The sequence below is a fragment of the Balaenoptera musculus genome, chromosome 19 (assembly GCF_009873245.2).
Source record: "Balaenoptera musculus isolate JJ_BM4_2016_0621 chromosome 19, mBalMus1.pri.v3, whole genome shotgun sequence".
NCBI lineage: Eukaryota > Metazoa > Chordata > Mammalia > Artiodactyla > Balaenopteridae > Balaenoptera > Balaenoptera musculus.
Window position 1 is genome coordinate 45,687,697 of NC_045803.1, and position 23,643 is coordinate 45,711,339.

The window sequence follows — 23,643 nt, forward strand, 5'->3', positions numbered from 1 at the left end:
TCCCAGGAAGCATGGTGGGAGAATAGGGAAGTGAGTCAAACAAAGGCGGAAAGCCCATAAAGAAAATCACTATTAAGAAGATCACCGCTATGGGAAACTGGGGTTCAATCCCTCTGGAGAGCTCTGGGAGATAATGTAGAACACACCTCAGACTGATCCCAGCCAACCACCCCAGTCATTGGTTGAGGGTTGCACCTGAGGGTATTAAACTCCCCAGTACTTGTCACTTGCCTTGTCTTGCTCCTCTGCGTGAGTGGACTCCTGGGGCCAGAGCAACCCTCAGGCAAAGAGTTGAACATGCTTGTGGTTGGAATGGGGTTAGCATGCAAAGGGATGGTGAGTGTCAAGGGGATATGAGCTTCCATTATAAACGTTTGAATATAAAATATTCCTTTCCTCTTTTCCTTACCAAATAAACACCTCAAACTAAATGACCTTTTCCCAAGACGAATCTCAAATGACAGGCAGCAAATATATTAGCTTAGACCAATAAAATGTGTTCTGTCTGAATTCTACTGAACTATTTGAACCCAAATGAAGCCTTCCTGATGACCCTCCTGCTCTTAACTTTTTCAACACATATAATTCAAGCTATATAATTTAGCTCACTCAACAGTTGTTTGCTAATTTTAAATCGTCTCTCTCCCCGATTTGTAAGAGTTTGTAAATTCTTTGAGGGAGGAGCCTATGTTATATAGGTATACATACCCCTAAGCACCCAAAACAGTGCTCGTGAGCATTCAATAAATATCTGTCAGTTGGCTGACTAATAAATTGATTAGGAAGAAAAAGAACCTAAATAAGGATGCTGCAAATCCCAGAGGAACTTCGGGTCACGTTCCCCCACTATCTCAAGGGAACTTTGCTGACATGGGCCTGTGTGCACGAGGGGCTCCACATTTTCTAAATTAGACCTCTAGAGAATACATAGGAAAGAAAGAATACTGGCATTTTAAGCCCTTAAAAAATGGAGCTATGCATTCATTCTTATTAATCAACTAACAAGTCTTTATTGAATTAACTACATACCAGACAGAATGGGAAATAGAAATGGTCCCTGCCTTTAAGAAGCTTACCATCTAACCAGGACAAACTTTTTAAAAAAAATTTCTAATCATTAACATTCTGATTTTATGTATTGTAGTTTTTAGATCTGAGCTGGGCCTATTCTTTGCATCTGGGTTTCAAGTTAAGATATGAGACTCCTCTGCATGTGGTCTTATAACAATATCCTTTCCTCATTAGATGCTTCCATGGGTTCAGTGTTGTTGTTTTTTCCTACACCAACAGGTGATTCTCTATGAGGAGGAAATGGGAAATCATAATGAGAACACAGGGGAGAAGCTCCATTTGGCCCAGGAGCAACTTGCCTTGGCCGGGGACAAAATCCTCTCCCTAGAAAGGAGCTTAAACCTCTACAGGGATAAATACCAGACTTCCCTGAGCAACATCGAGTTACTGGAGTGCCAAGTGAAGATGTTGGAGGGGGAGCTCAGCAGGATCGTCGGTCAGGTAGGACTTAAACCAAACCACTCAGACCAGGAGCTCCCAGGTGGTCCCTGTAACAGTCCCAGCCTCTCTGCCAGAAACCCAAACCTTCAACCAGTTGTCATTCCTTCCCTTGAATTTTGTAGCCCTCAGCTTTGAACTTCCAGCCTTCACATCTCCTGTAAGATTGCTCCTTAGGAATTTTAAGGCTCCTTAATTAATATAAGGAGCCACCACTTCAAATAAGGCAGAAAGTGAATTACCAAATGAGCTCTCAAATCTTCCATGTTGCCATGGGGGTCCGGCAGGGGGCTATTCCAGGTCACAGGACTCATGGAAACCATAGCTTCAGGATCAAATAGGAGGAGAAAGCCACAAAACATAGCAAAGAAGTGACTGAACTTGTTTCTTTTTTCTTTCAATTGCTTTCTAAAATTACACAAGTAATACAACAGTATAGGCTCTCTAGACAGAATTATGGAGATTAAATGTAAAAGTCCACCTTCAGCCTTCTCCACCCCACTCTTCTCCCCCTAAGCAATCACTCGAAATGTTCTGGCAATCTTCCCCATCCTATTGCTATGTAAGAAGTTAGAGTTTTCTTTTTACATAAATGAGTCATTTTATAAATATGGTTCTACACTTTGCTTTTTAAATGTATATCTTGATGATTTCTTCTAGTTACTACCTTGTATTCTGTAGTATGACTGTACCCTGTACCATCTACTGACCTGTTTGTCTACTACAAACAAGCTGTAATGAACATCCTTATCTCTACGGGGTTAATTCCTGAAGTGGGGTTTTGCTGGGTCAAAGGAAATGCTTATTTTTAATGTTTAAAGATACTTCTAAATTGAACACCAAAAAGGTTCTACCAGTTTACACTTTTACCAACACTAATTTCCCTACACTCACAGGGTATGTTTTCAGTCTTTTTAAGTTGTGCTAAACTGATGGATGGGGAAAAAAATAGATTTTCTCATTTTCTCAATTTCTCAATTTTTATTTCCTTTAGTTCTAATAGCTGTGGGTTGGGCTCCCCAGGAAGCAGACTCTGAGACAGACTGGTATGCAGGACGTTTTTAGAGAAAGCTCTTGGCATCAACACCTGTGAAGGGGAAGGAAGCAGGGTTGGGCAGATGGAGAAGCTGGGCTCTGATGGTCCCAGCAAAGGCCTCAGCCAACCTCATGGGGAGCTCTGGGGCTGGAAGGACCTTTAGAGCAATTCTAAATTGGGGAGAAGGGAGCTGGCCTTTATAGCTCCGTGTTGATCAGTGATTGGATGTGAGCTGTCTTCCTAGGGAGAGACATGACCTTGGGCAAAAGTTCTCTTCAGCCCAGGCAATCCCCAAAAGGGCCGACAGCTGAGGCTATCTTAGGGCATCACCCCCAGCAGCTGGAGGAGTAAGTCCTTCACTGCTGAGGGGAACCTGGGAGGCCCATCACAGCGCCCCCCTTGTGAATGAAGTAGCGAGCCTGTTCATAGTGTATCGGTCCTGTGGATTTCTGTTTCACGAATTGCTTTTAAATCCTTAACCAATGTTTTATTGGGTAGTTAGTCTTTTTTGTGTTGACTTATAGGAGGTTCTTAATATATTACAGGTGATAATGCTTCATTATATAAGTTATAAATATTTTCTCCCAGTTTGTAACTTTTCATTTTCTCTTATTAATGGTATTTTTCAACATACAAAACTTTTTAATTTTTATGAAGTTAAATCTCTTAGCTCTTCTTTATAGATTCTAGGTTTTATGTCTTGTTTAGGAAGGCCTTCACTACCCCCAAAATTGCAAAAGTTTATCTTATATTGTCTTTTAGCACTTTTTAAAAATTTATTTATTTTATTTATTTATTTTTAGCTGCGTTGGGTCTTCGTTGCTGCACGCGGGCTTTTCTCTAGTTGCGGTGAGCGGGAGCTACTCTTCGTTGTGGTGCGCGGGCTTCTCATTGCGGTGGCTTCCCTTGTTGCGGAGCACGGGCTCTAGGTGCACGAGCCTCCGTAGTTGTGGCACGTGGGCTCTAGAGTGCAGGCTCAGTAGCTGTGGCACGTGGGCTTAGTTGCTCCACGGCATGTGGGATCTTCCTGGACCAGGGCTCGAACCCGTGTGCCCTGTGTTGGTAGGAGGATTCTTAACCACTGCGCCACCAGGGAAGCCCTAGCACTTTTATAATTTTGTATTTTTATGTTTTTAACTTTAGTCCACCTGGAATATACATATATATATAATGCACACACACATATATATATTTTATATATACATAATGAGAGTATCATCTTACTGTTTCTTAACTTTTTTATTGTTTTCCATTCCTTTTTCCACATAGACACTGAATTATTTATACACTCATGGGCAGCTTTCATGCTCAGTGAACATGAACTATTTCTAACTTTGCCTGAAAAAGCCCAGTTAAGGAGACAGTTTAATGGAGAAAGTATCTACCATCCAAACTAGGACTTTTTGCTCTTTTTTGCCTGTCTGCATCAGTTCACCCCATTATTAGTGCAGACCAGTGAACAGGTAGTAACCTTCATGCATGATTTCAGATGATCTAGAGAAAGACATTTTTTAAAAAAATGCACTTCTAGGAAAACAGCCATATTCATGTTGATGAGAGTATCAATTGGTATGTTTTATTTGAAGGACAATTGTGCAATATCAAAGTTTTAAATAGATCCAATTTAAATAGATTACTACTTCTACAAATTTAATCTACACATAAACCAGAATACATACTCAAAGATTTATGTGCAAAAATAATTCATTTCAGCTTTGTTTTAGAAAAAAACTTGGAAGCAACATATATTCCCATCAATAGAAGACTGGATAAACATATTTAAAAGCAATTTAAAAGAGCAAGATAAAAGCACATGTACTAACATGGATAAATTTCTAAGGCATCTTGTTGAGAAAAAAAATGTTTCAAAAAGACAAAATAATATATGTATTCTACAATATTCATTTATATGTATGTAAATGTATAGATAAAGTTCTAGAAGGATATGCACAAATTGTCATCTCTGGAGAATGCAGCAAGTATGGGATTAGAGGTGGTGGTCAAAGAGAAATTTAGACTTGCCTGTAATATTACAATGTTTTAGAAAGATTATATATATGTGTGTGTGTGTATTACTCGTGCAGTTTGAAATTAATTTTAAAAGAAGAGTAAGATAGATCCACAAATAGCAATATGGAAAATATCCTAAATAAATTGCCAAGTGAAAACACAATGTTTAGAATAGTATGCAGAAGACTTTCATTTGGTAGGGGAAGAGTAGGGGGTTATATACTTATACATATATGCATATATAAATATGCATAAATTATCCCCAGAAGGATATACAAAAAACTGGTAACACAGACCGTCATGGAAAAGGGGACCTGTGTCATGGAGGGTCAAGACTGACTTTTCAGTGTATTCTCTTGTGAACTCTTTGAACTTTTTACCATGTGTGCACTTAATTTTTTTCTTTTGTTAAGGAAGCTCTGATTCACATATATGAATATAAACTTTTAGAATACAGGTCTAGAGATTTCCCATGCTCATGGCATTCTGAAACTGACTCGAAAATTATGAACAAAATCAACCTATTATTTTTAAATATCCCAGGAGCCCAAGAACAAGGGTGATCATTCAAAGGGGCATATATGCACTTCTCCTTGCATGATTCAAGAGCATCAGGAGACCCTGAAACGACTATCTGAAGTCTGGCAGAAGGTCTCTGAACAGGATGATCTAATAAAGGAACTTCGAAATAAGCTAGCCTGCAGTAACGCTTTGGTAAGTGTCTCCTTCTAGAACATTTTCCCAAGAGACCCAAAATAAAGCCATGAGGAAAGAGAGGAGGGGAAAAGAGTCACCTAAAGTAATCTCTTTGCCAGTACTCCTCAAATGTCTTACATATTCATGTCCCTGCCTCTTGTTCATATTCTCCATGGTAGGCATCCCCCAACCCACACTAAGTTTGAGATTCTAAAGAGACTTAAAATCTCACACAACAACCAGGGTGTCCATCAGTAGGGAAATAGTTAAAGAGATTAAGAGAAATTATTAAAGAGCTATCCATATTATGGAATAATACACAGCCAAGGAAAAAGATTAAGCAGATCTGTAAGGGCTGCATGGAAGATATTTGCGATACACTGTTGAGAAAATGTTGCAGAATCTTATGTATAGTTCAATCCCACTTTTGTTTTTTAAAGTCTTTGATCGTAATACAGAAGTATATACTGTAAATTGCCAATAGTGCCCCCTACCCTTTAGTAGAAGTGAGAGAGGGGAGAATAAGTGGATAGGAGAGTCTCACTTCTTATTTTCAATGCTTGGGTTCTATTTGAATTACTTTCAACAAACAAAAACAAAAGTGTCATTTTTTTTTAATTTTAAAAAACGTGTACACATTCACCCACTCCAAAAGAAACTTCCTTCTTTATTTCTTGAACTTTGAATCCTATCTTCTGAGAGGTTCAGTACATCTTTCCATCACAGCCTCCAAAGAACCTTCTTCTGCCTCATAAACTGGACTGCACAGAGGATCAAGAGGGAGTCCAAAATGTGGCCATTGATGGACTCGAGACAAATCACTGTCTATGCCTTTGTGAAACTTGATATAAGATTGAGAACATAATTCCTTCTCCTTAGTTTATATAATATGAATTATATAATGCTGCAACAAACTTGGGCTGAAAAAGGAACACCTTACAAAAATAGCACTAGTAATAAGCCAGTTACGTTGATCATCCAGCATAACTGACTTGTGCTGGGTTGCAGGTTCTGGAGCGTGAAGAGGCTTTGATAAAATTACAAGCAGACTTTGCTTCCTATACAGCCACCCACCGACATCCCCCTAGCTCCTCAGAAGATTGTGAAGACATCAAAAAGGTGGGAGAACTTTTGCTTATGTGTGCCTGGTAGGATTGGGCTGAGTTGGGTTTGATTCTGGGTTCTCCTACTTTTTAAAATTTTTATAGTACATTTTATATTTTATTTTATATTTGTGTCATTTTGGTTAGCCCTGCCACAAGGATAGTGTATATAATGTATGCCAAGCCCCCAAGGAGTGTGTCTGGCATGATTAGATTTTGGAATTGAATTTTGGAATTGCACCTGTCTCTTAACTCACATCCAATGGTACATCTAAACAAGACAGAGGCTCCTTTTGGCTTGCTAGCTTCAAAAGAACCATACAGCCTTCTAGTTTCTGGCTGGAGTTGAAAAGCAACAAATTTAGGGATGATTAATAATTCAAATCCACTCCCTTTTAAAAAAACTCTTATGTTTTCAAAATTCAAAGCCATCTCAAAAGTTGATTCTAATAATGAATAAGCATTTAAACCATGTAAACAAATCGCAAGATTTGACCAACAAACATGACAGTGAAAACTAGGTTAGGGTCCCTTCTAGGAGGTCTGAAGTCAGTCATGCCTGAACTTGAGGTACAAGGCAAAGCCAGCCACATGAGGCCACGCTGATGCTGAAATAGTGGCAAAGCGGAGTGGCAGAGAGAGTCAACACATCAGCTCTCCAAGGGATCCTCTAGTTGGGGAGTGGAGATGCTTCTTTTTCCAGGACTTTCTGATCCCACAAGGTTTGGATGAACTTTGGAGCTCTTCCTTGTGCATCTGTCAATATTTATTTAAAAAGTCAGTCCCAAGTTATTCACATCCTGACCTACAGCAAGATCTCATACACTCCATGTTTGTTTTCTTTTTGTCTGAGAAATGTCTTTATTTCTCCCTCACTTTTTAATTTTTTATAGTGGTAAAAAACACATAACATTAAATTGACCATCTTAACCATTTTTAAGTGCACAGTTAGTTGTGTTAAGTATATTCTCATTGTTGTGCAATAAATCTCTAGAACTTTTTCATCTTGCAAAACTGAAACTCTGTACCTACTAAACACAAATTCTTCTTTGACACTCCATTTTTTAAAATGATACAGACTTCCTCAAGAAACAGAATCCACTTTCACCCACCATTCTGTATATCCTACCCAAAGCCTTCACATTATGTGAACATTCTATTCGGACTAGAACTACCCACGTCACAGTTAGTGCCAGCCGTCCTCTCCTCCCTCAGCTGGCCTGGCATACACTGGGCCTTTGAGTCCCTGTAGGGCCCACACCCAGGTCAGACGGTGATTGCCCTGCATTTCTCCAGCTGCCCCCCTCTGTCTTCATGCTGCGACCCTCCTTCACTGTCAACTGTGAAATCACATAACTATCTCCCCAGCATCCCCTGATGCCCAGATAACTAATTGTTCCTCCTTGGCCACATGTACATGTTCCTTCCTGCCTTCTCTGGTTACAGCCCCTTCCCCTCTCCTGCAGGGTAGAAGCCAAAGTTCTTGCCGAGGGACTAAGAGCCCTGTGTGATGTGACTGCCCCCTAACTTCCTCACCTCCTCTCCCCATCACTCACTCCACTCTAACCACACGGCCTCCTCCATGTTCTCCCCCCAGGGCCTTGTCATCAGCCAGCACCGCCCCCACCCCCATCTGCAGAGCTCGTCCCTCAGACACCTCAACGTGGCTCACGCCTCACCTCCAGCAAGTGCCTGCTCAGAGGCCACCTTCTCAGTGAGGCCAACCCATCTATCCTATGTAAAACTGTAACCCACAGCCTCGCCCCTGCCCGCCCCATACATCTCCATTCCCCTTTTGCTGTTCTGGTTCTTCCATAGCACTTATCAACTTCTGTTTTCTGTAAGTCACTACTTTGTGCCCTTCGTCTGTCTCATGCCACCAGGGGGTCAGCTCCCTGGGGGTAAGAATTGGCGTCTGTGTTGTTTGCAGCGCCTACAGTGCTGCACACGGTGCCTGGCACACAGTAGGTGCCTTATCAATGACACTGAGTGTTGCAGCGAGGAAGAGGTGGCTCCTTTTGTGCACATTCCATTCCGAGTGAGCATGAGAAGTCTGCCATGTCCTTTCTTTTTTAACTCTCTTTTTACTTTTTTAAATTGAGATATATAATTGACATACCAGAAAACTCACCATTTAACGTGTACAATCAGAATGGACTTGAGGACACGGGGAGGGGGAAGGGTAAGCTGGGACGAACTGAGAGAGTGGCATGGACATATATACACTACCAAATGTAAAACAGATAGCTAGTGGGAAGCAGCCGCATAGCACAGGGAGATCAGCTCGGTGCTTTGTGACCACCTAGAGGGGTGGGATAGGGAAGGTGGGAGGGAGGCTCAAGAGGGAGGAGATATGGGGATATATGTATACATACAGCTGATTCACTTTGTTATACAGCAGCAACTAACACAACATTATAAAGCAATTATACTCCAATAAAGACGTTTAAAAAAATAAAATAAAAATAAAGTGTACAATCATTGGTTTTTAGTGTATTCACAAAGTTGGGCAACAGCACCACTAATTCCAGAACATTTTCATCACTCCAAAAAGAAATCCATATCCATGAGCAGTCACCCCCACCCCATCCTCCCTGCCCCAAACCCTGGCAACCACTATTCTACTTTCCGTCCCTACGGATTTGCCTGTTCTGGACACTCAGAATTCTATTAAGCTTTCTTCCCCCATGTCCTCACCCTGCCCTGCTCTTCTTCCATCTGCCCAGATACTGAAGCACCTGCAGGAGCAGAAAGACAGCCAGTGCCTGCGTGTGGAGGAGTACCAGAACCTCGTGAAGGATTTGCGCGTGGAGCTAGAAGCCGTGTCGGAACAGAAGAAAAACATCATGAAGGGTAAACCGCGGACCAGCGGGCTGCGGCAGAAGGTAGGGAGCCAAGGAAGCCGGAGCCCCGCTCTGAGCAAGAACTCTGTCTCGTCCCGCTGCAGACACGATGAAGCTGGAGCTGGACCTGCACGGGCTGCGGGAAGAGACATCTGCCCACGTGGAGAGGAAGGACAAGGAGGTCGTCATCCTGCAACGGCGACTGCTGGAGCTGCAGGTGCAGTTCACTGAGACCCAGAAGCTTGGTTTGAAAAAAGACAAGGTAAGGCGAGGGGCTCCGTGGTTGGAACTGCCAGCAGGGCACGGTGAGGCCAGACCTTGGCAGGGGCGGGTTCTGTGCCCCGCACTCGCTGTGATTGCTTGGGGATCACCCACACATGCGCAGTGAGACTGCGGTGCTTCAGGCCCAGGGGCAATTCTGAGCTCTTCCTTGGAATTTCTCATGGCACGTAATAAATAAATAAAATACCAGGGGCCTTAATAGAGATGCGGACTCTGTAAGAAAGGGGTTCTTCCTCAGCCCTGCAATAGAGAGTTTGGGACACCCTCGTATTATTCCCTTATGCTTTTGTTTATGCCTAATAGTAGAAAGAAATGCTATAAAATAATATGTAGCCTTATTCACAATTTCATGTGAATTTCAATTTTTTAATTACAAATAACTTACAAATATGCAAACCAGGCAGTTTGAAAATATTAGTGGAACTATGCCCTAGAAGATCTGTAGTTACCAACGTAAATCAAGCTCCTAGAAAAGCCTAAGAATGGAACCAAGGGCAGAAAGACTCTGAAACCAGCGCAAGTTTTTGTAGTCAGTACTGTTTCAACTCTAAACTTTTATCAGAGCTAGTAGAAATAATCCAGTTGATTTGACTGGCTGGTCATTCAAACTTCCTATTTCAAGGTCTGGAGGTGATTCACCAGTCAAAATGGAGGTATTTGGAGAGATGATGAAGAAGAAGCAAGGAGTCTGGATAAGCAGCTTCGAGTCACTCATATACTCATTCAACAGATATTTTTGAGCTCCTATTATACGCCAAGCACTCTTCTAGGCATGAAGAATATAATAAAGCATGTGCCATCCCTATTTTCATGGAGCTTACATTCCAGTCTTTAGAGACAAACAAATAAAACTAATATACAATAAAATGTTAGGTACTAATGAATTCCTAAAACAGCTTGGTGGCTGTTTTCCCCAGAGTGGTCGGGGAAGGCCTCTTTGATAAGGTGACATTTGGGCAGACATTTGAATGAAGTAAGGGGGCCACCCAGGCCGAAGTCTTGAAGAATATTCCAGGCAGAGGCAATAGCAAGGGCCAGTGCCCTCAGGTGGGAGTCAGCTCGGAAGCAGAGAGGGTGGGGCGGCAAGAGGTGAGGTCAGACAGGTAGCCAAGTACCAGATCATGAGCATCCCGGGACGTCGTTGTAAGGACTTCGGCCTTTTTCTAAGTGAGATGGACCCAGTGGAGGTTTTGAACAGAGGCATAACAAGATCTGACTCGCATTTGTAAAAGCCCATCTCTGACTGCTACAGGGAGGCAGGGAGGCAGGGAGGCAGGGAGCCCAGGTGGAGGCTATTGCAACATCCAGGCAAGAGAAGATGGTGGCTGGAAGAGGGCTCAAGGCAATCTCTAACTGACTTTGCCCTGCCGCCGCTCAGGCCTCTTATCAGCGTTAACACTTTGCTTTCCTCAGGTCCTCCAGGAGAAAGATGAAATGCTGCACGAGCTAGAGAAGGACCTGGCGCAGGTTAAGAACACCCTCATAAAAAAGGAGATGGAGTTGGAGAAGCAGCAATGCATGACAAGTCAACTCGAAATTTCCATCCAGGAGGAGAGACAGGATAAGTGCAAGGCCGAGTATGGGCACCTGGGAGCTGAGATCAAGAAGCTGAAGGACTGTCTCGAAGATGCCAAACAGCAGCACAGGCTGGCTGGTGAGGCCCCCGGGCAAGCACTGTCCCCACACACTCCAACCCACGGGGCCAGAGCAGCTCCCTCCTTTCCCCAAATGGCCATGTCCCTCTCCCTCACCACTTTCTCACTCCGATCTCCTCATGATCTCATCTCATCTCACAGCAGTTAGGACCACCCTCTAAGCTCCTTCCCTCACCCCAACCTTACCTTCTCTCTGAAGCCCCCATCACACAGCAGGTGCTCGGGTTGGGAAGGCGAACCGCTGCTCTCACACGCCCACCGTTTTCTCGGCAGCCTCAGCTGAAGGTCCTCTCATTTCCTCACCACGGAGAGCACAGGGCTCTGTACCTTGCTTCTTTGCACCACATTCCTCTCCACCGTCTCTGGGACCTTTGTCACACCGTTCACTTCTTCCTTCCCTGGTTTTTAACACTCTCCTTTTTTGGTCTCCACACACATTCGCTTGCAGTGTGGGTTGTGTCCTTGCTCCTCTGCCAAAAGTGCTTTCTCAGAGGTCACCAGTGACTTCTTGCCTTGGAAATGGGGTTGCCTTTGAGTGATAAAAATGTCCTGGAATTAGATGTTGATGGCTGCACCACTTTGTGAGTCTACCAGAAACCACTGTACTGTACACTTTAAAAGGATAAATTTTATGTTATGTGAGTGATGTATCAATTTGGAAAAAAAAGAAGGTCCAAAGCACGTCTTCCTTCCTCGCCCTCCTCTAACTCTCTGGGTGTCCACACTGTTGGTCCCCCGCACCTCAACGGTTGTTTATTAGATTTGGAGACACAACAGGTCCCTTGTTCTTCCATAGATCTCACCATTGTTTCCTCTTTTCCCTCCTGCCCTGACAGTGGTCACCCATCTCTTAGACTCTGCCCTCTCCTCTCCCTCTACACTCATTCCTTGATGAGCGCCTCTGCTCCTTGTAGCTGCATTTCTCTGCAGGTGACTCCAATGCCTAGAGCCCCAGCCCTGACTTTGGCATCTGGTCAGTCTTGTCTTTAGAGACTAGCTCCACCTGACCAACCCACCTTCCCCACTAACCCAACATTCCCAAAGCTGAACCTACTCTCTTCCCTATTAAAAAAATCCTCCTCCCTTCTTCCAGGTGTATAATTATTTCCGTAGTGAGACCATCTTTCTTCCAGTATCACAGGCTGAAAAAAACGGAGAGAAAAGTGATATTTAAGTAGAAATGATAGGAGAAACTACAGGAAGTGGGGAGATATTTGGTGTAGAGAAACCCCAGTAAGCAGCTTACTCCTTCATAACCCAGTGGAGGCAAGGACGTGGGCTAAAAGGATATTGTCAGAAGTCTTTCTCCATTCTAATCCATTCCAATTTTCCTAAAGCACTCTTTCCTTTATGGCAGGTCCCTGCTCAAGAACCCACTAAATCATGTCTAAACATTTCTGTCAGGCTTTCAACGTCCTCCAAAACCCCCTCTAGTCCATACACTTCCTCAATTCTCTCACCATTCCTTCCCACTTTCCTTTCCAGTTAAGCGATATCTTCCCATCATCTTCCCACATGCCCGCCCCATTCCCTTCACTGTGCCCCCCACCCGAGAATTCCCTTTCTCCTCCTTCTTCTAAGGCCCAGCTCAGCCTCTGTTCCTTCATAAGTCCATCTCCAACGGTACTTACCCGCTTTGGTCTTGCTTCCGGAGTTCACAGTCAGTGTGAGTTTAACATTACTGTGTTCTCTACGTCAGGTGAACCAATTACAGCTCCCTTACTAGACTCTAAACTCCATGAGGGTCAGGATTTGTCCTCAATGACAGGATGAGTCGCAGAAGAGATACCAAGCAATTTCGACCTATTTGTTTAATTTTAGTCAAGAAGGAGTTCACGGCTGGTGGGTAGTTGAAGACAGATAATTTATCAGAGCTCCTTAGGAATGATAATGAAGTAGAGAGAGATGAGGACAGATTGGAAATTGAAGTAAGTCACAGAATGAAGGAACAGACTTTTGTTTTTTTTGGCTGCGTTGGGTCTTTGTTGCTGCGCACGGGCTTTCTCTAGTTGCGGCGAGCAGGGGCTACTCTTCATTGTGGTGCGCGGGCTTCTCATTGCGGTGGTTTCTCTTGTTGTGGAGCACGGGCTCTAGGAGCACGGGCTTCAGTAGTTGTGGCACGCGGGCTCAGTAGTTGTGGCACGCAGGCTCAGTAGTTGTGGCTCACAGGCTCTAGAGCTCAGGCTCAGTAGTTGTGGCACACGGGCTTAGTTGCTCCGCGGCATGTGGGATCTTCCTGGACCAGGGCTCGAACCCATGTCCCCTACATTGGCAGGCAGATTCTTAACCACTGCACCACCAGGGAAGCCCCAAGGAACAGACTTTTTAACTGGTCTCATTTGAGAGTCCGATCTTCACACATACTCCCTTCACACATGCACATGCCCTGGGTTATCTCCTGTCTTCTGCAGCTCAGCAAGCAGCCCAATATAAAGAAGAGGCCATTCTGGCAAAGGGTAACCTGGAGGATTGCCATAGGAAACTGCAAAGCTGCATTTGCCTGGAGAAGCAGAAGGCAGAGACCATCCAGGAGCTCCAGAGAGAACTTCAGAAGCTGCAGAAGGATTCCCTAATGACTGAGGAGGAACTCGCACCCAGCAGGTACCACAGGTTCCCCTCCAGACAGAGGCTCTGTCCCTCGTAAGCCAGTTGGGACCCTGTGGGCTGCTGCCCAGGAGTTGGGTAGCAAGCCCCAGGCAGCCAGCCCACAGTCCACCAACATGGACCCTGAAGTCCATCCACCTGTTTTTGCCATTTTGCTTTAGGAAGCGGATAGAGGAGCTGACATCAGAATTATCTGAGTTCTCGAGAAAACTTGAAATTTCAGAGAAGGAAAAGAGGCAGCTTCAGAAGACAGTGACTGAGCAGGATGTAAAACTGAATGACCTGCTAGATCGTATAAATCACATTCAACACCAGGTATGGAGGGCAAGGAGGCAGCCAGCTCGAGCATTTGCTCTGTTTCAGATTAAATGCATTGCTCTTGGGAATTCCCTGGCGGTCCAGTGGTTAGGACTCCGAGCTCTCACTGCAAAGGGTCTGGGTCAATCCCTGGCTGGGGAGCTAAGATCCCACAAGCCGAGCGGTGTGGCCAAAAAAAAAAAATTGCATTGCTCCTTATTTGGGAAGATGCCACCACCAATCCATTGCAAACTACTCGTCCAGAAGTTGTTTTAGAATGCTAGCCAGCCAGTCAGCTCCAGTTCCCACGACCAATAATAAGCATTTTCAGGGGCTAAGCTTAAAAACAGTAAAAGGGCAGTATTATTTCTTTTTCTAGGACTCAAAAGCTATCCTTCTCAGTCGATTTAAAGTTTTTTAACTTTGAATTATTCTTTTTGTGCTTTTCTAAGATTTTTTTAAATGTATTCAAAGAGTATTTTATGTGGAAAGACTTGGTAAGTAAGTGGGACCTGGATCTATAAATAAAATAAGTTGGTATTTCTAATTGAACAAAGAAAAACTGTTGCTGAACCTAAGAGGAAACTTTTTTATTAAACACGCTAAATAACCAAGGAGTTGTCCTCATATTTATTTCAGCCATCCCTGTGCACAATTGTCTGGGCTGGGGTTTTTCTCCCCAAAAATATGGTGCCTGACTTTCAGCCCCGTGCTTGTTTTCTCAGAACAGGAAGCAAGCCTCCTCCAAATGCAGTCTAGAAGAACAGCTCCAGGAGGAAACCAGGCTGCTGGAGGAGAAACGGGAGCAGTTGAAAAAGAGTAAAGAGCGGGAGAAGCTACTGGAGCAAGAGCTCGAGATATTACGACAGGAAGAAAAAAAGAAAGAAAAGATGGTGAGGAGAATCTGGGAAGCCTCGGGATTAAGAATCCAGGGCCAGACCTGAGCCCAGCTGGGCCTGGTGGGATACAGAGGCTGAGGGTGCTCAGACTTCAGGAGAGAAGGCAGGGAGGGTGAGAAAGACAAGTGAGGAGGGGAGAGAAGGCCTGAGATACACGGGGTGCAAAGTGGAGCTGGGCGTGAGGGCAGAAGGAGGGGCTTCTGCAGGAGTCTGAGGTAACACCTCCGTTCTGGGCTTTGTTTCCTTAATCGGGGAGCAGTCAAAGGAGAATTTGAGAAAGTTGGAGGAGGAAAATGATAATCTCAAATCGCAGTTAAAGCAATGTTCTGCACAACTGGATTCCTCTCTCTGCAAACAAAACAGCACCCAGCAAATCAACCAGGAGCTGACTCGTAAGGTGCGTAGACAGAAACCCCAAGGGGGTGAGAAATTTGAACCCTCTGACCCTTGACCTGAAGTTGGCACCTAGCTCTCCTCCATCACAGAAATGCCACTAACTGCCCAGCCCATGTGCATTCTGGGGCACCAGAGCCCCCACTTCCCTCCTGAAGTGCCACCCACTTGCTGGCCGAGACGTATTTCTTGCACATGTGTAAGGTCTTATTTAATATCTGGTGGAGCCCCAAACCATCTGGGCTTTGGCATCAAGTCTTCCAGAGTTGCATTTTAGACCAGAGTTGAGTGAGCCCATTGTTTGGGGCAATTTGCTAGGGAACACTTCCAAAAATAGTCCCAAAGCACAAAAATGGGATGAAAGGGGACATGGTTATATTTCATTACACGAATAAAGACAAAAGGAGTAAATGGCATCTAATGTATGTGAGGCACTGTGCTCACATTCAGTTATCATTTATTGACTGTCTGCTTAAGTCCTTGGCATCCCTTCCATCTGCTGGTTTACAGAGGACAGAAAGGCTGAGGCTCAGGCTGACTAATTGGTAAGTGATGGGACGGAGCAGTATTTGAACCTGGATCATCTGGCTCTTACACCAAACCTCTTTTCCCTTCATCATGAATGGCAATACTTGCCCCAAATGAGTCCATTCCATCTTTCTGGATGGACAAGAAAAAAATACAGCATCTTGATTAGGTAGTCTCTTGAATTATAAATGAGAGACCAAGCAGCTCTGATTCCTTCATAATAAAGAGTTCATCTTAAAATACTATGACCATTCTAAGTGTAAGAATAGCACTACACAATAGAACTCTCTGTGATGATGGAAAAGTTCTAAATTAGAGTTACCTGATACTATATGCACTAGCCACATATGGCTATTGAGTGCTCGAAATATGGCTTAGTATGACTAAGGAACTGAATTTATAAGTTTAATTTTAGTTTTATTGAAATGTAAGTAGTCTCATGTGCCTAGTGGCTGCCATATTAAACAGCAGAGGTCTGAGGCACTGATGTTTCTGGAGTTTTGTCACTCAGAGATATAAATCTCTCCTCTAGTGTGATCCAGAGTTGAGGTCCGAATCACTCAAATCCCCAAGGAACTACTTTCAATATAAGGAATACTGCCTAAGTATTTAATATAGGCCTGTTATCACATTTGCCAAAAGAAAGGTAGTTATGTAAATGTGCAACTAGCAGCACTAATTTCAGAATTCCTCTGATGGGAATCCAGAGGCTGGAGGAGTTTGTGTGTGTGTAAGCATGTTCAATTTTTTAAAAGCATGCCCCACATATAACAGACTTTTTGAATCAATGGAAACAGCCATTAGAGAGAGGCTTAGTTTTGCATTCTAAACTGCATTTCCTTTCATCAGTAGTCCATATTTCAATTTTAAACACACTCTGTCAGAACTATATGTCCAATTCATCCCTAGTATTGCCCAATGCACTATTTCATTCAGCCCAAATAAATCATTTAGTATATTTAGTAAGCACCTATTATATGCCATGCTCTGAGCTACAGGTAGTGGGGATACAGCAATGAAGAAAGCACACACAGTCCTGCTTTCATGGTGCATCAAGTCTAGTGGATTATGTCAGGAGTTGAGGCATAATGCACACCATTGAAATGTTGCATCATATTTCCTAACCTAGAATTGGATTCCAGGTTAACACTAATCCTAACCCTAACCCTAACCATGAGACAGTTAACTATTAACAGAAACCATCCAGTTACAAATGTAGGACCCATGCTTGGCTGGCACGCATCAAAGGCTGCGGAGTCTGTGAAAGGGACTTTTCGTGTATTTGACATATCATGGCCCAGTACTTCCAGTACTCCTTGTATTGGGAGGACATGCTATCTAGAAAGGAAGTGTGGGGAGGGGTGCAGAAGAGCCTGGAAAGGCAGCTCTTCCTCTTCCAACAGTGAGGGGAAGTGGGCATTGTCACAGGCTACTGGGCGGGTAGTTCGTGCAGAGAGGAGGGAGCCCGGTGCTCGTCCGTCTTCTGTGGACACAGAGAATGCCTCTGTGGCCATGAGCCTTGACAGTGATGTTCCCCTCCCTAAAGATAACCCTTCAGCAGGAGACCATGGCGAGTCTGCAGATTCAGCTGGACAAGGCTGCGGCGAAAGAGAAGCGATATCTCCAGACCACGGTCAGTAAAGAAGTCTATGAGGAGGTATGCCGGAAGTCAGCCTCCTGCCAAGACGACCTAACGCAGGCCCTGGAGAAGGTGGGCTACACCCTCTCATCTCCAGGGCTGTTTAATATCCAAGTTATCCCAGCAGCATGCAAGGTGAAGGAGTCGATTTCCTGCATGGCTGGCTGTCACCAAGGCCACCTGCAAACCCTTGCATCGGCTGGGATGTCTGTCCAGAGAAGGCCTGCTTCTCCTTAGGCTTTGGGGAAGAGGGGGATAGAGGCCAAATCTAACAAGTCTTTCTGCCCATGGGTGACCCAGGGGCAAGGTTTTCCCAAGACCTGGATTTTTCAGGGAAATTCATGCCCCATCCCTGTGCTAATCATGCCTGGCTGATGAGCTCATAGCATTGGAAAGAGAGGAAACGGGAGAGGGGCAGGGGAGATGCAGAAGACTGACCGCTGTCACTTCTCACCCCTCCCTGGGACACTAGGTGAGGTGACCAGGACCAGGTGTGTCTGTGCCACCCTGGGCAGAAGAGAGTAGGGGCTGTGGGACTGGTGGAACCCTTCTCCGTTCAGGACTCAGTAGAGAGGCCCAAGCGCAATGACAGCCATTCTCCCCCCAACCCTTTGTCTTTACCAAAGCTCAATCATTCGACCTCAGAGACAAACAGTCTTCACCGAAGTCTGACACAGGCCCAAGACAGGAAGATTCAGCTGGAAGAGGAAGTCATTGCTTACGAGGAGAGGATGAAAAAGCTGAATGTGGAGTTAAAAAAACTGCAGGGCTTCCAGCAGCAGAGTGAGCTAGAGGTGAGGAGCAGCCCGGGGCTCCGGCTGCTGTCCTGCCCAGGGCCCCGAGGTCTCTTCTTGCCCCACAGCTGTGTACTTCGCCCTGAGCCGTTCCCTTCGGCTAACAGGTGCCCTCCCTTTTGCTGGGCTCTAGGAGCTCCGGGAAGGCGGCAACTATCAGAGAAGGGGCGCCCTCTGCTGGCCGCTGGAAATAAAACACTCCCTCATGAACCTCCCAGAGGAAGTGCCCTCCCGCCTTGTCGTGGGTCCTCCAGGGTCAGGGTGGCAAGCCGGGGTCTCCCTCCTCACTGTGCGCTACCGAGCAGGTGCAGGCCTTCGACAAAAAGCTGGAGGACATGAGCAACCAGGTGCTGCAGTGGCAGAGGCAGCACCAGAGCGACCTCAAGATGCTGGCCGCTAAAGAGGAGCAGCTCAGGGCGTTCCAGGAGGAAATGCGCGCCCTGAGAGAGAACCTCCTCGCGGACGAGAGGGAGGTGGGCACTCCTCAACCCCCAGTCGCTTCCTCCCAGTGCCCCCAGAACATCCCACGACCGCCTGGATGACAGGCACCCTTTGGTGGGGGTGTGGGTGGCTGGGAGCAAGGAAAGGACACCCCCCTCTATTCAGTACAAAGCGGGGTCTGGGTGTTCCAGGCCCACAGCGGCTGTCTCGACCCAGCCATCTTCCCGTGACTTTGTTGGTAGAGATATTGAACAGAACAAAGGTCCCAATCCAGAGGAGAAGGGAGTGCCATCTCCATGTCAGGTACACCAGCAGCCCCGACTTAGATAATCCACTGCTCAGTCACCCTCCGGAGCCCCTCCTGACACTTTCAATTACCCTGCAGTAGAATCGGCTCAGAGCTCTTCGGGCATGCCCAGCTCTCTGAGCAGTGAAGTTTGTAGCAGGAGGCTCCCGGATATCCTCGGGGTGGCCACAGGGCCTTTGCCCAAATTAGAAAAAAAGCCCTCCCTTTCCACCAGATATTTTTTCTTTCATCTGTTTTTAAAAAGGCTTAACGTATTGCTTTTTTAGAGTAAGTCACTTTGCTACCTTTGGCCTGAAAATCATTATTATAAATGTACAAACCTACTTTGTCTCTACTAGAAGTGGTGTCTGCTCACAGATGTCACCTTTGTGACAATGCACCGCTGGAGGTGGAGGCCTGCAATGGCAATTCCAACTCTGGCCTCGGGGTTGGACAGCAGAGTCAATGTTTCTTCTCCCAGGAAGAGAGGAGACCTGATCTGGGAGAAGGGAGGTGACGGCCTGTGCTCCCACCCCTTACTATCTCATTGACTTCTTGTACCAAAGTCCTGTTGCCTGCCCCAGCGGTCTGCGCCCAAAGATACCTGCAAGCTGCACCGAGAGAATGATCAGATTATGTCCAACATGGAGCAGTGGGCAAAAGAGCAGAAGTAAGTGAGGACGGAAACAGTAAGGCAGGGTTCCAAGGGCTGGAGTCACACATGTGCCAGAGAATAGTGTCATACACACACACACACACAGCCCTCCTGGGAAACTGATCCACTCTCAGCCCACACCCAAATGTTGGGAATAAGACGAAGGGGCCGCAACCCTTCAGGCAGGTTCAGAAAGCCCCGCCCACTTGGAAATGGAGCAGCTTCCGGACAGAAGGGATGCTCCCGTGGGTCAGATTTCCTCTTCCCAGCCTGGTGTCGGGCTTCACTGCCTGGATCCCCTGAACTCACTTGGGATCACAGTGATTTTGCATGGGAGTGTAGAGAGTCCTCTTAATTGCCAGCTGCTAGGAGGGCTCTAGCTCTGGGGGCTGGGGGATGAGCGGGGGGTCTGGGCCCAGAAGAGGCCTTGCCAAGAGCACCCAATGTCCTTTTCAGCCAACCCATGCTCTTGCTCACAGGGGTCTGGGGAACTCTTTTCTTCTGTGAATTTTATTACAGGATCGCCAATGAGAAACTAGGAAACAAGCTCTGTGAACAGGTCAAATATATCACCAAGCTGACTGGTGAAAAGGAGTAAGTCATCCCACGCCCCCCTGGCTGGAGCTTGGGCCCCAGGGAGAGGAGTCAGCCAGGAACCAGGGCTGGCTTTTTCACTGGATATGTGGAGAAAGACCCCAAGTCCCGAATCTGCATCTGTGTGACCTTGGGCGTACCACTTGACCTCTTTGGGCCTTAGTCCCCTCACCAACGATAAAACAGGGGGTTAATAGTCTCTATGTCCCTCTCCACTGTCACCTTCCACAGTTCTCAGAAGTCAGAAAGAATGCTGAGAAGGAAACAGGAACTGAAAAGCAGATTGTATTAGTTAGGGTAGTGGCTAAGCTGTGGTAACGGAGAGCTCTCCAAACAAAGGGACATAGAACATAGAAGGAACATCTCTATGACGTGAGCAGTCAAGTTTGGTGGGGTCCTTCTGTCCCATGTTGTCATTTGGGTCCATCTACTTGCAGCCTTGGTTCACCCTCATGGTCAAAGCTGGGTCAGCATAGAGTGTGGTATGGGAGGAGTGTTGGAAGTCTGGGAACAGAGGCAAAAGTATGGATGTCTAAAACTGAGATTTCAGAGGTGGCATAGTAACAGGTAATGACAAGCTCCAGGGCAGTGTTTCCCAACCTTTTGTCAGGGAACACTTAGAAAATGACCACATTTGTTTGGCACACTGGGAGGGTCTTGGATGGGGTTGCTTATGGTAAAGGTGACCAACCAGCAGCTGTGCCAAACCCTGCTCCAAGGGCTGAGGTGTCGCAGCACACCTGGGACCCATTCATGCAGCCCCCGTTAGAAAGCTGTGTCCTGAGCTTGGACATAGGAAAGTGTCTGGGTTGAAGGAGAGGAAAAGATCACTGGAATAAGGAGGTCAAGGAACTGAGGGGCCAGGTCTTGGATGAAAAGTACAGGATGCTGAAAGCATCAGGGATGCTGACAGGAGTGGACCAGAGAGAGTGGCAGAGAGCCAGGGGATGAGGGCATTCGAGGACCCCACCTCCAGGCCCAGTGGCACAAGGAGCGTGGCAACAACGTGAAGAGCTACAAGGGAAGGGGTGTCTTCACTGCCAGCCAGATTTATACAGAGCAAGAGGGCAAAGAATACGCCCAGAGGAGCAGTTGAGGATGAATTCTCTATTTGATTTCCTCTAGAAAAGATCATAAAATATTTCACTAGGACAGAAACATTTTCTGAAAGGATTTAACTAAAGGAGAAATTGTCAGAATCTGAAGGTAGCCGGGCACTTCAGGCTTTTTTCTTATATTGTGCCAAGTTCTGGAAAGTTTTTTGGTTTTTTTTGTTTATTTGTTTCACAAAGAACTCATTCTTGAGTTTGCTTGATCCTATTTGAAGGAACACCATCTTTTAATCATAATAACAAGAGCTCAACTAATATTTATTGCTTACTCATGAGGAGCACTGTTTCAAGTGCTTTACATGTGTTAACTTATTTAATCTTCATAAGACCTCACACGTTCAGTGCACGTATAATCCCCATTTAAGGATGAAGAAAGGGAGAAACTCAGGCTACATAATTTGCCCATGGTCTCATGACCAGTAAGTGGCAGAGTCAGAATCCCAACTTGGGAAGCCTGGTTCCAGAGCCCACTGTCACTCACTTCTCTCAACACTGGTTTGGAGAAATAAGGCTGTTAGTATTAACAGTTGCCATTTATTGAGCCACAGGAGGTATGCTCAGTTACCTTTCCCCTCACCTACATTGGAGCTGCCATTTCTTCCATAAAACGGGGACAAGTAACTTGCCCAAGCTCTCAACAGAGCCGGGATCCCCTTTGTTCTCAACCTTTCAGCAAAGGGAGGCAAAAGAACTTGGGCTTTGGCATCAGAACTGGATGTGAGTGTTTCCTAGGCATGGCTGTGAGAAACTGAGGACACGTGATCAGAGTTGTTCTGGCTCTTTGAATCAAATTTCTATCATTTGTCAAACTGGATTTTTATATGAACCCCAGAAGGCAGATCAGACTCAATGGTCCCCATCTAACAGATAAGAAAACTAGGCCAGAGCTGACATGACACAGTGGGTCAGGAGTGCTGATTCTGGGTCCACCCCAACCCCAGGCCTGGGCTTCTTCCCAGGGATGCACATAGGCCTCCATTTCCACAGAACATGCGTGAGAGCACCAGCTCCGGAAGGAGCTGGGCGTCCACGGAACTGAAGCAGACCAAACACCCACCTGTCCTCCCCTCTCCTTCCGCAGCCACCTCCACGATGTAATGGTCCATCTGCAAAAGGAAAACACGAAACTAAAGAATGAAATAGAGGAGAAGAAGCTGAAAGCTGGGCCCTCAAGGGTATATACCAAAGCCCTATGCCCAAGCAAAACAGACCCCACATCAAGGGGGAAAATGTATGGCACCTTGGGCTGGAGGGGGATAACCCAAGCTGTGAGCCAAAGAATGGACATCACCAAGTCTGTCGGGTTGCCCCACTGCTCAGGTATGTCCGCCATGTGGCTTTTGCTACTTGCTATGGTGCTGTCTTTCTTACTCCATCGGGTCAAAAAAAAAAAAAGCGTATTTTGAAGAGATCACTGGATTGGAAATTCAAATAGGGGAAAAAAACAAATCTTTTGCTTAGCTATTCTGGACCAGAGATCATTGTTTTCTCCTCTGTAAAGGGGGAGGCAAATGAATTAAGGCTCATCCTGATTTAAGAATCTCTGATGATACCCAAGTGCCTCCTATCTCAGACCTATCCCTTCCCCTGACCCAGTCCCTTTTGGGAGGTGTGAGGATAAGAAGGGAACAGGCAGAATAGGCATTTTTCTCCTCTAATGTGTTTTGGAAACCTCACAAGAATGCCCTGGTCTCCTGTACAGCCTGGGTCCAAGGCTACCTTTTCTGCCACCTGTAGACTCCATGGTACCCCCAAGGGAAGAAGTCACCTGCAACAGAGCTGCCTGGCCACGAGACTAGTCCTTGAGGAATCACTTCATTAATTTCTCCTCAAATCAAGATTGTCATTTCCTCCCTGTTCCCTCAGGTTCCTCATATTGCTAGAATCAGCGCCTTGCCCTGAGCATCATTTCCACGCATGTTTTTCAGAGGACAGTGAGTTCCTATTCCTCTCTCTTGACTTGGATCAGCTCTAACCGGAATATGTCAAGGTCCCAGCCTATTCTGCAAGATGCTAATGTTTTATTGAGTTTTGTCTACTTCCTGCGGCAGAGTGAGCCTTGGAACCATACTACCATCTCCAGGCCCAAACTCTAAAATAAAGGCATGAGCACAACAGCCTCAGTGAGCTCGTGGCGTCTTGCAGACAGTTCTGCCCCCTCAGGTCCCCAGCAATGTGTTCATCTCTATTTTCCCTAAATTCTAAAACATATAGTTCTCTTTCATGTATATAGGGGAGCTGTAATTCCCAAAGCAAGCTTCTGGATT

At 45.7% G+C, this 23,643-nt stretch overlaps 1 protein-coding gene across 1 annotated transcript; it reads left to right on the forward strand.

Moving 5' to 3' along the window:
• The first annotated feature begins 1,311 nt into the window (after window positions 1-1,311).
• Window positions 1,312-23,288, forward strand: PMFBP1 (polyamine modulated factor 1 binding protein 1). The gene is made up of 18 exons (XM_036834643.1): window positions 1,312-1,512; window positions 5,099-5,269; window positions 6,260-6,370; window positions 9,081-9,207; window positions 9,302-9,459; window positions 10,893-11,133; window positions 13,546-13,735; window positions 13,900-14,053; window positions 14,761-14,928; window positions 15,194-15,331; window positions 17,402-17,566; window positions 18,121-18,288; window positions 18,594-18,761; window positions 19,582-19,685; window positions 20,190-20,264; window positions 20,316-20,335; window positions 22,418-22,696; window positions 23,243-23,288. The coding sequence occupies exons 1-18, from the start codon at window positions 1,312-1,314 to the stop codon at window positions 23,257-23,259; spliced, it is 2,655 nt and encodes an 884-aa protein (XP_036690538.1). The 3' UTR covers window positions 23,260-23,288.
• Window positions 23,289-23,643: the final 355 nt, after the last annotated feature.

What these genes read in the sequence shown, in the direction of transcription:
- PMFBP1 (XM_036834643.1), top strand. Translation starts at nt 1,312, where the DNA reads ATGGGAAATCATAATGAGAACACAGGGGAGAAGCTCCATTTGGCCCAG. An exon ending in TCCTCGCGGACGAGAGGGAG is followed by an intron (nt 18,762 to 19,581) that starts GTGGGCACTCCT and finishes CTTGTACCAAAG; the next exon opens with TCCTGTTGCCTGCCCCAGCG. An exon ending in AAGCTGACTGGTGAAAAGGA is followed by an intron (nt 20,265 to 20,315) that starts GTAAGTCATCCC and finishes CAGGGAGAGGAG; the next exon opens with TCAGCCAGGAACCAGGGCTG.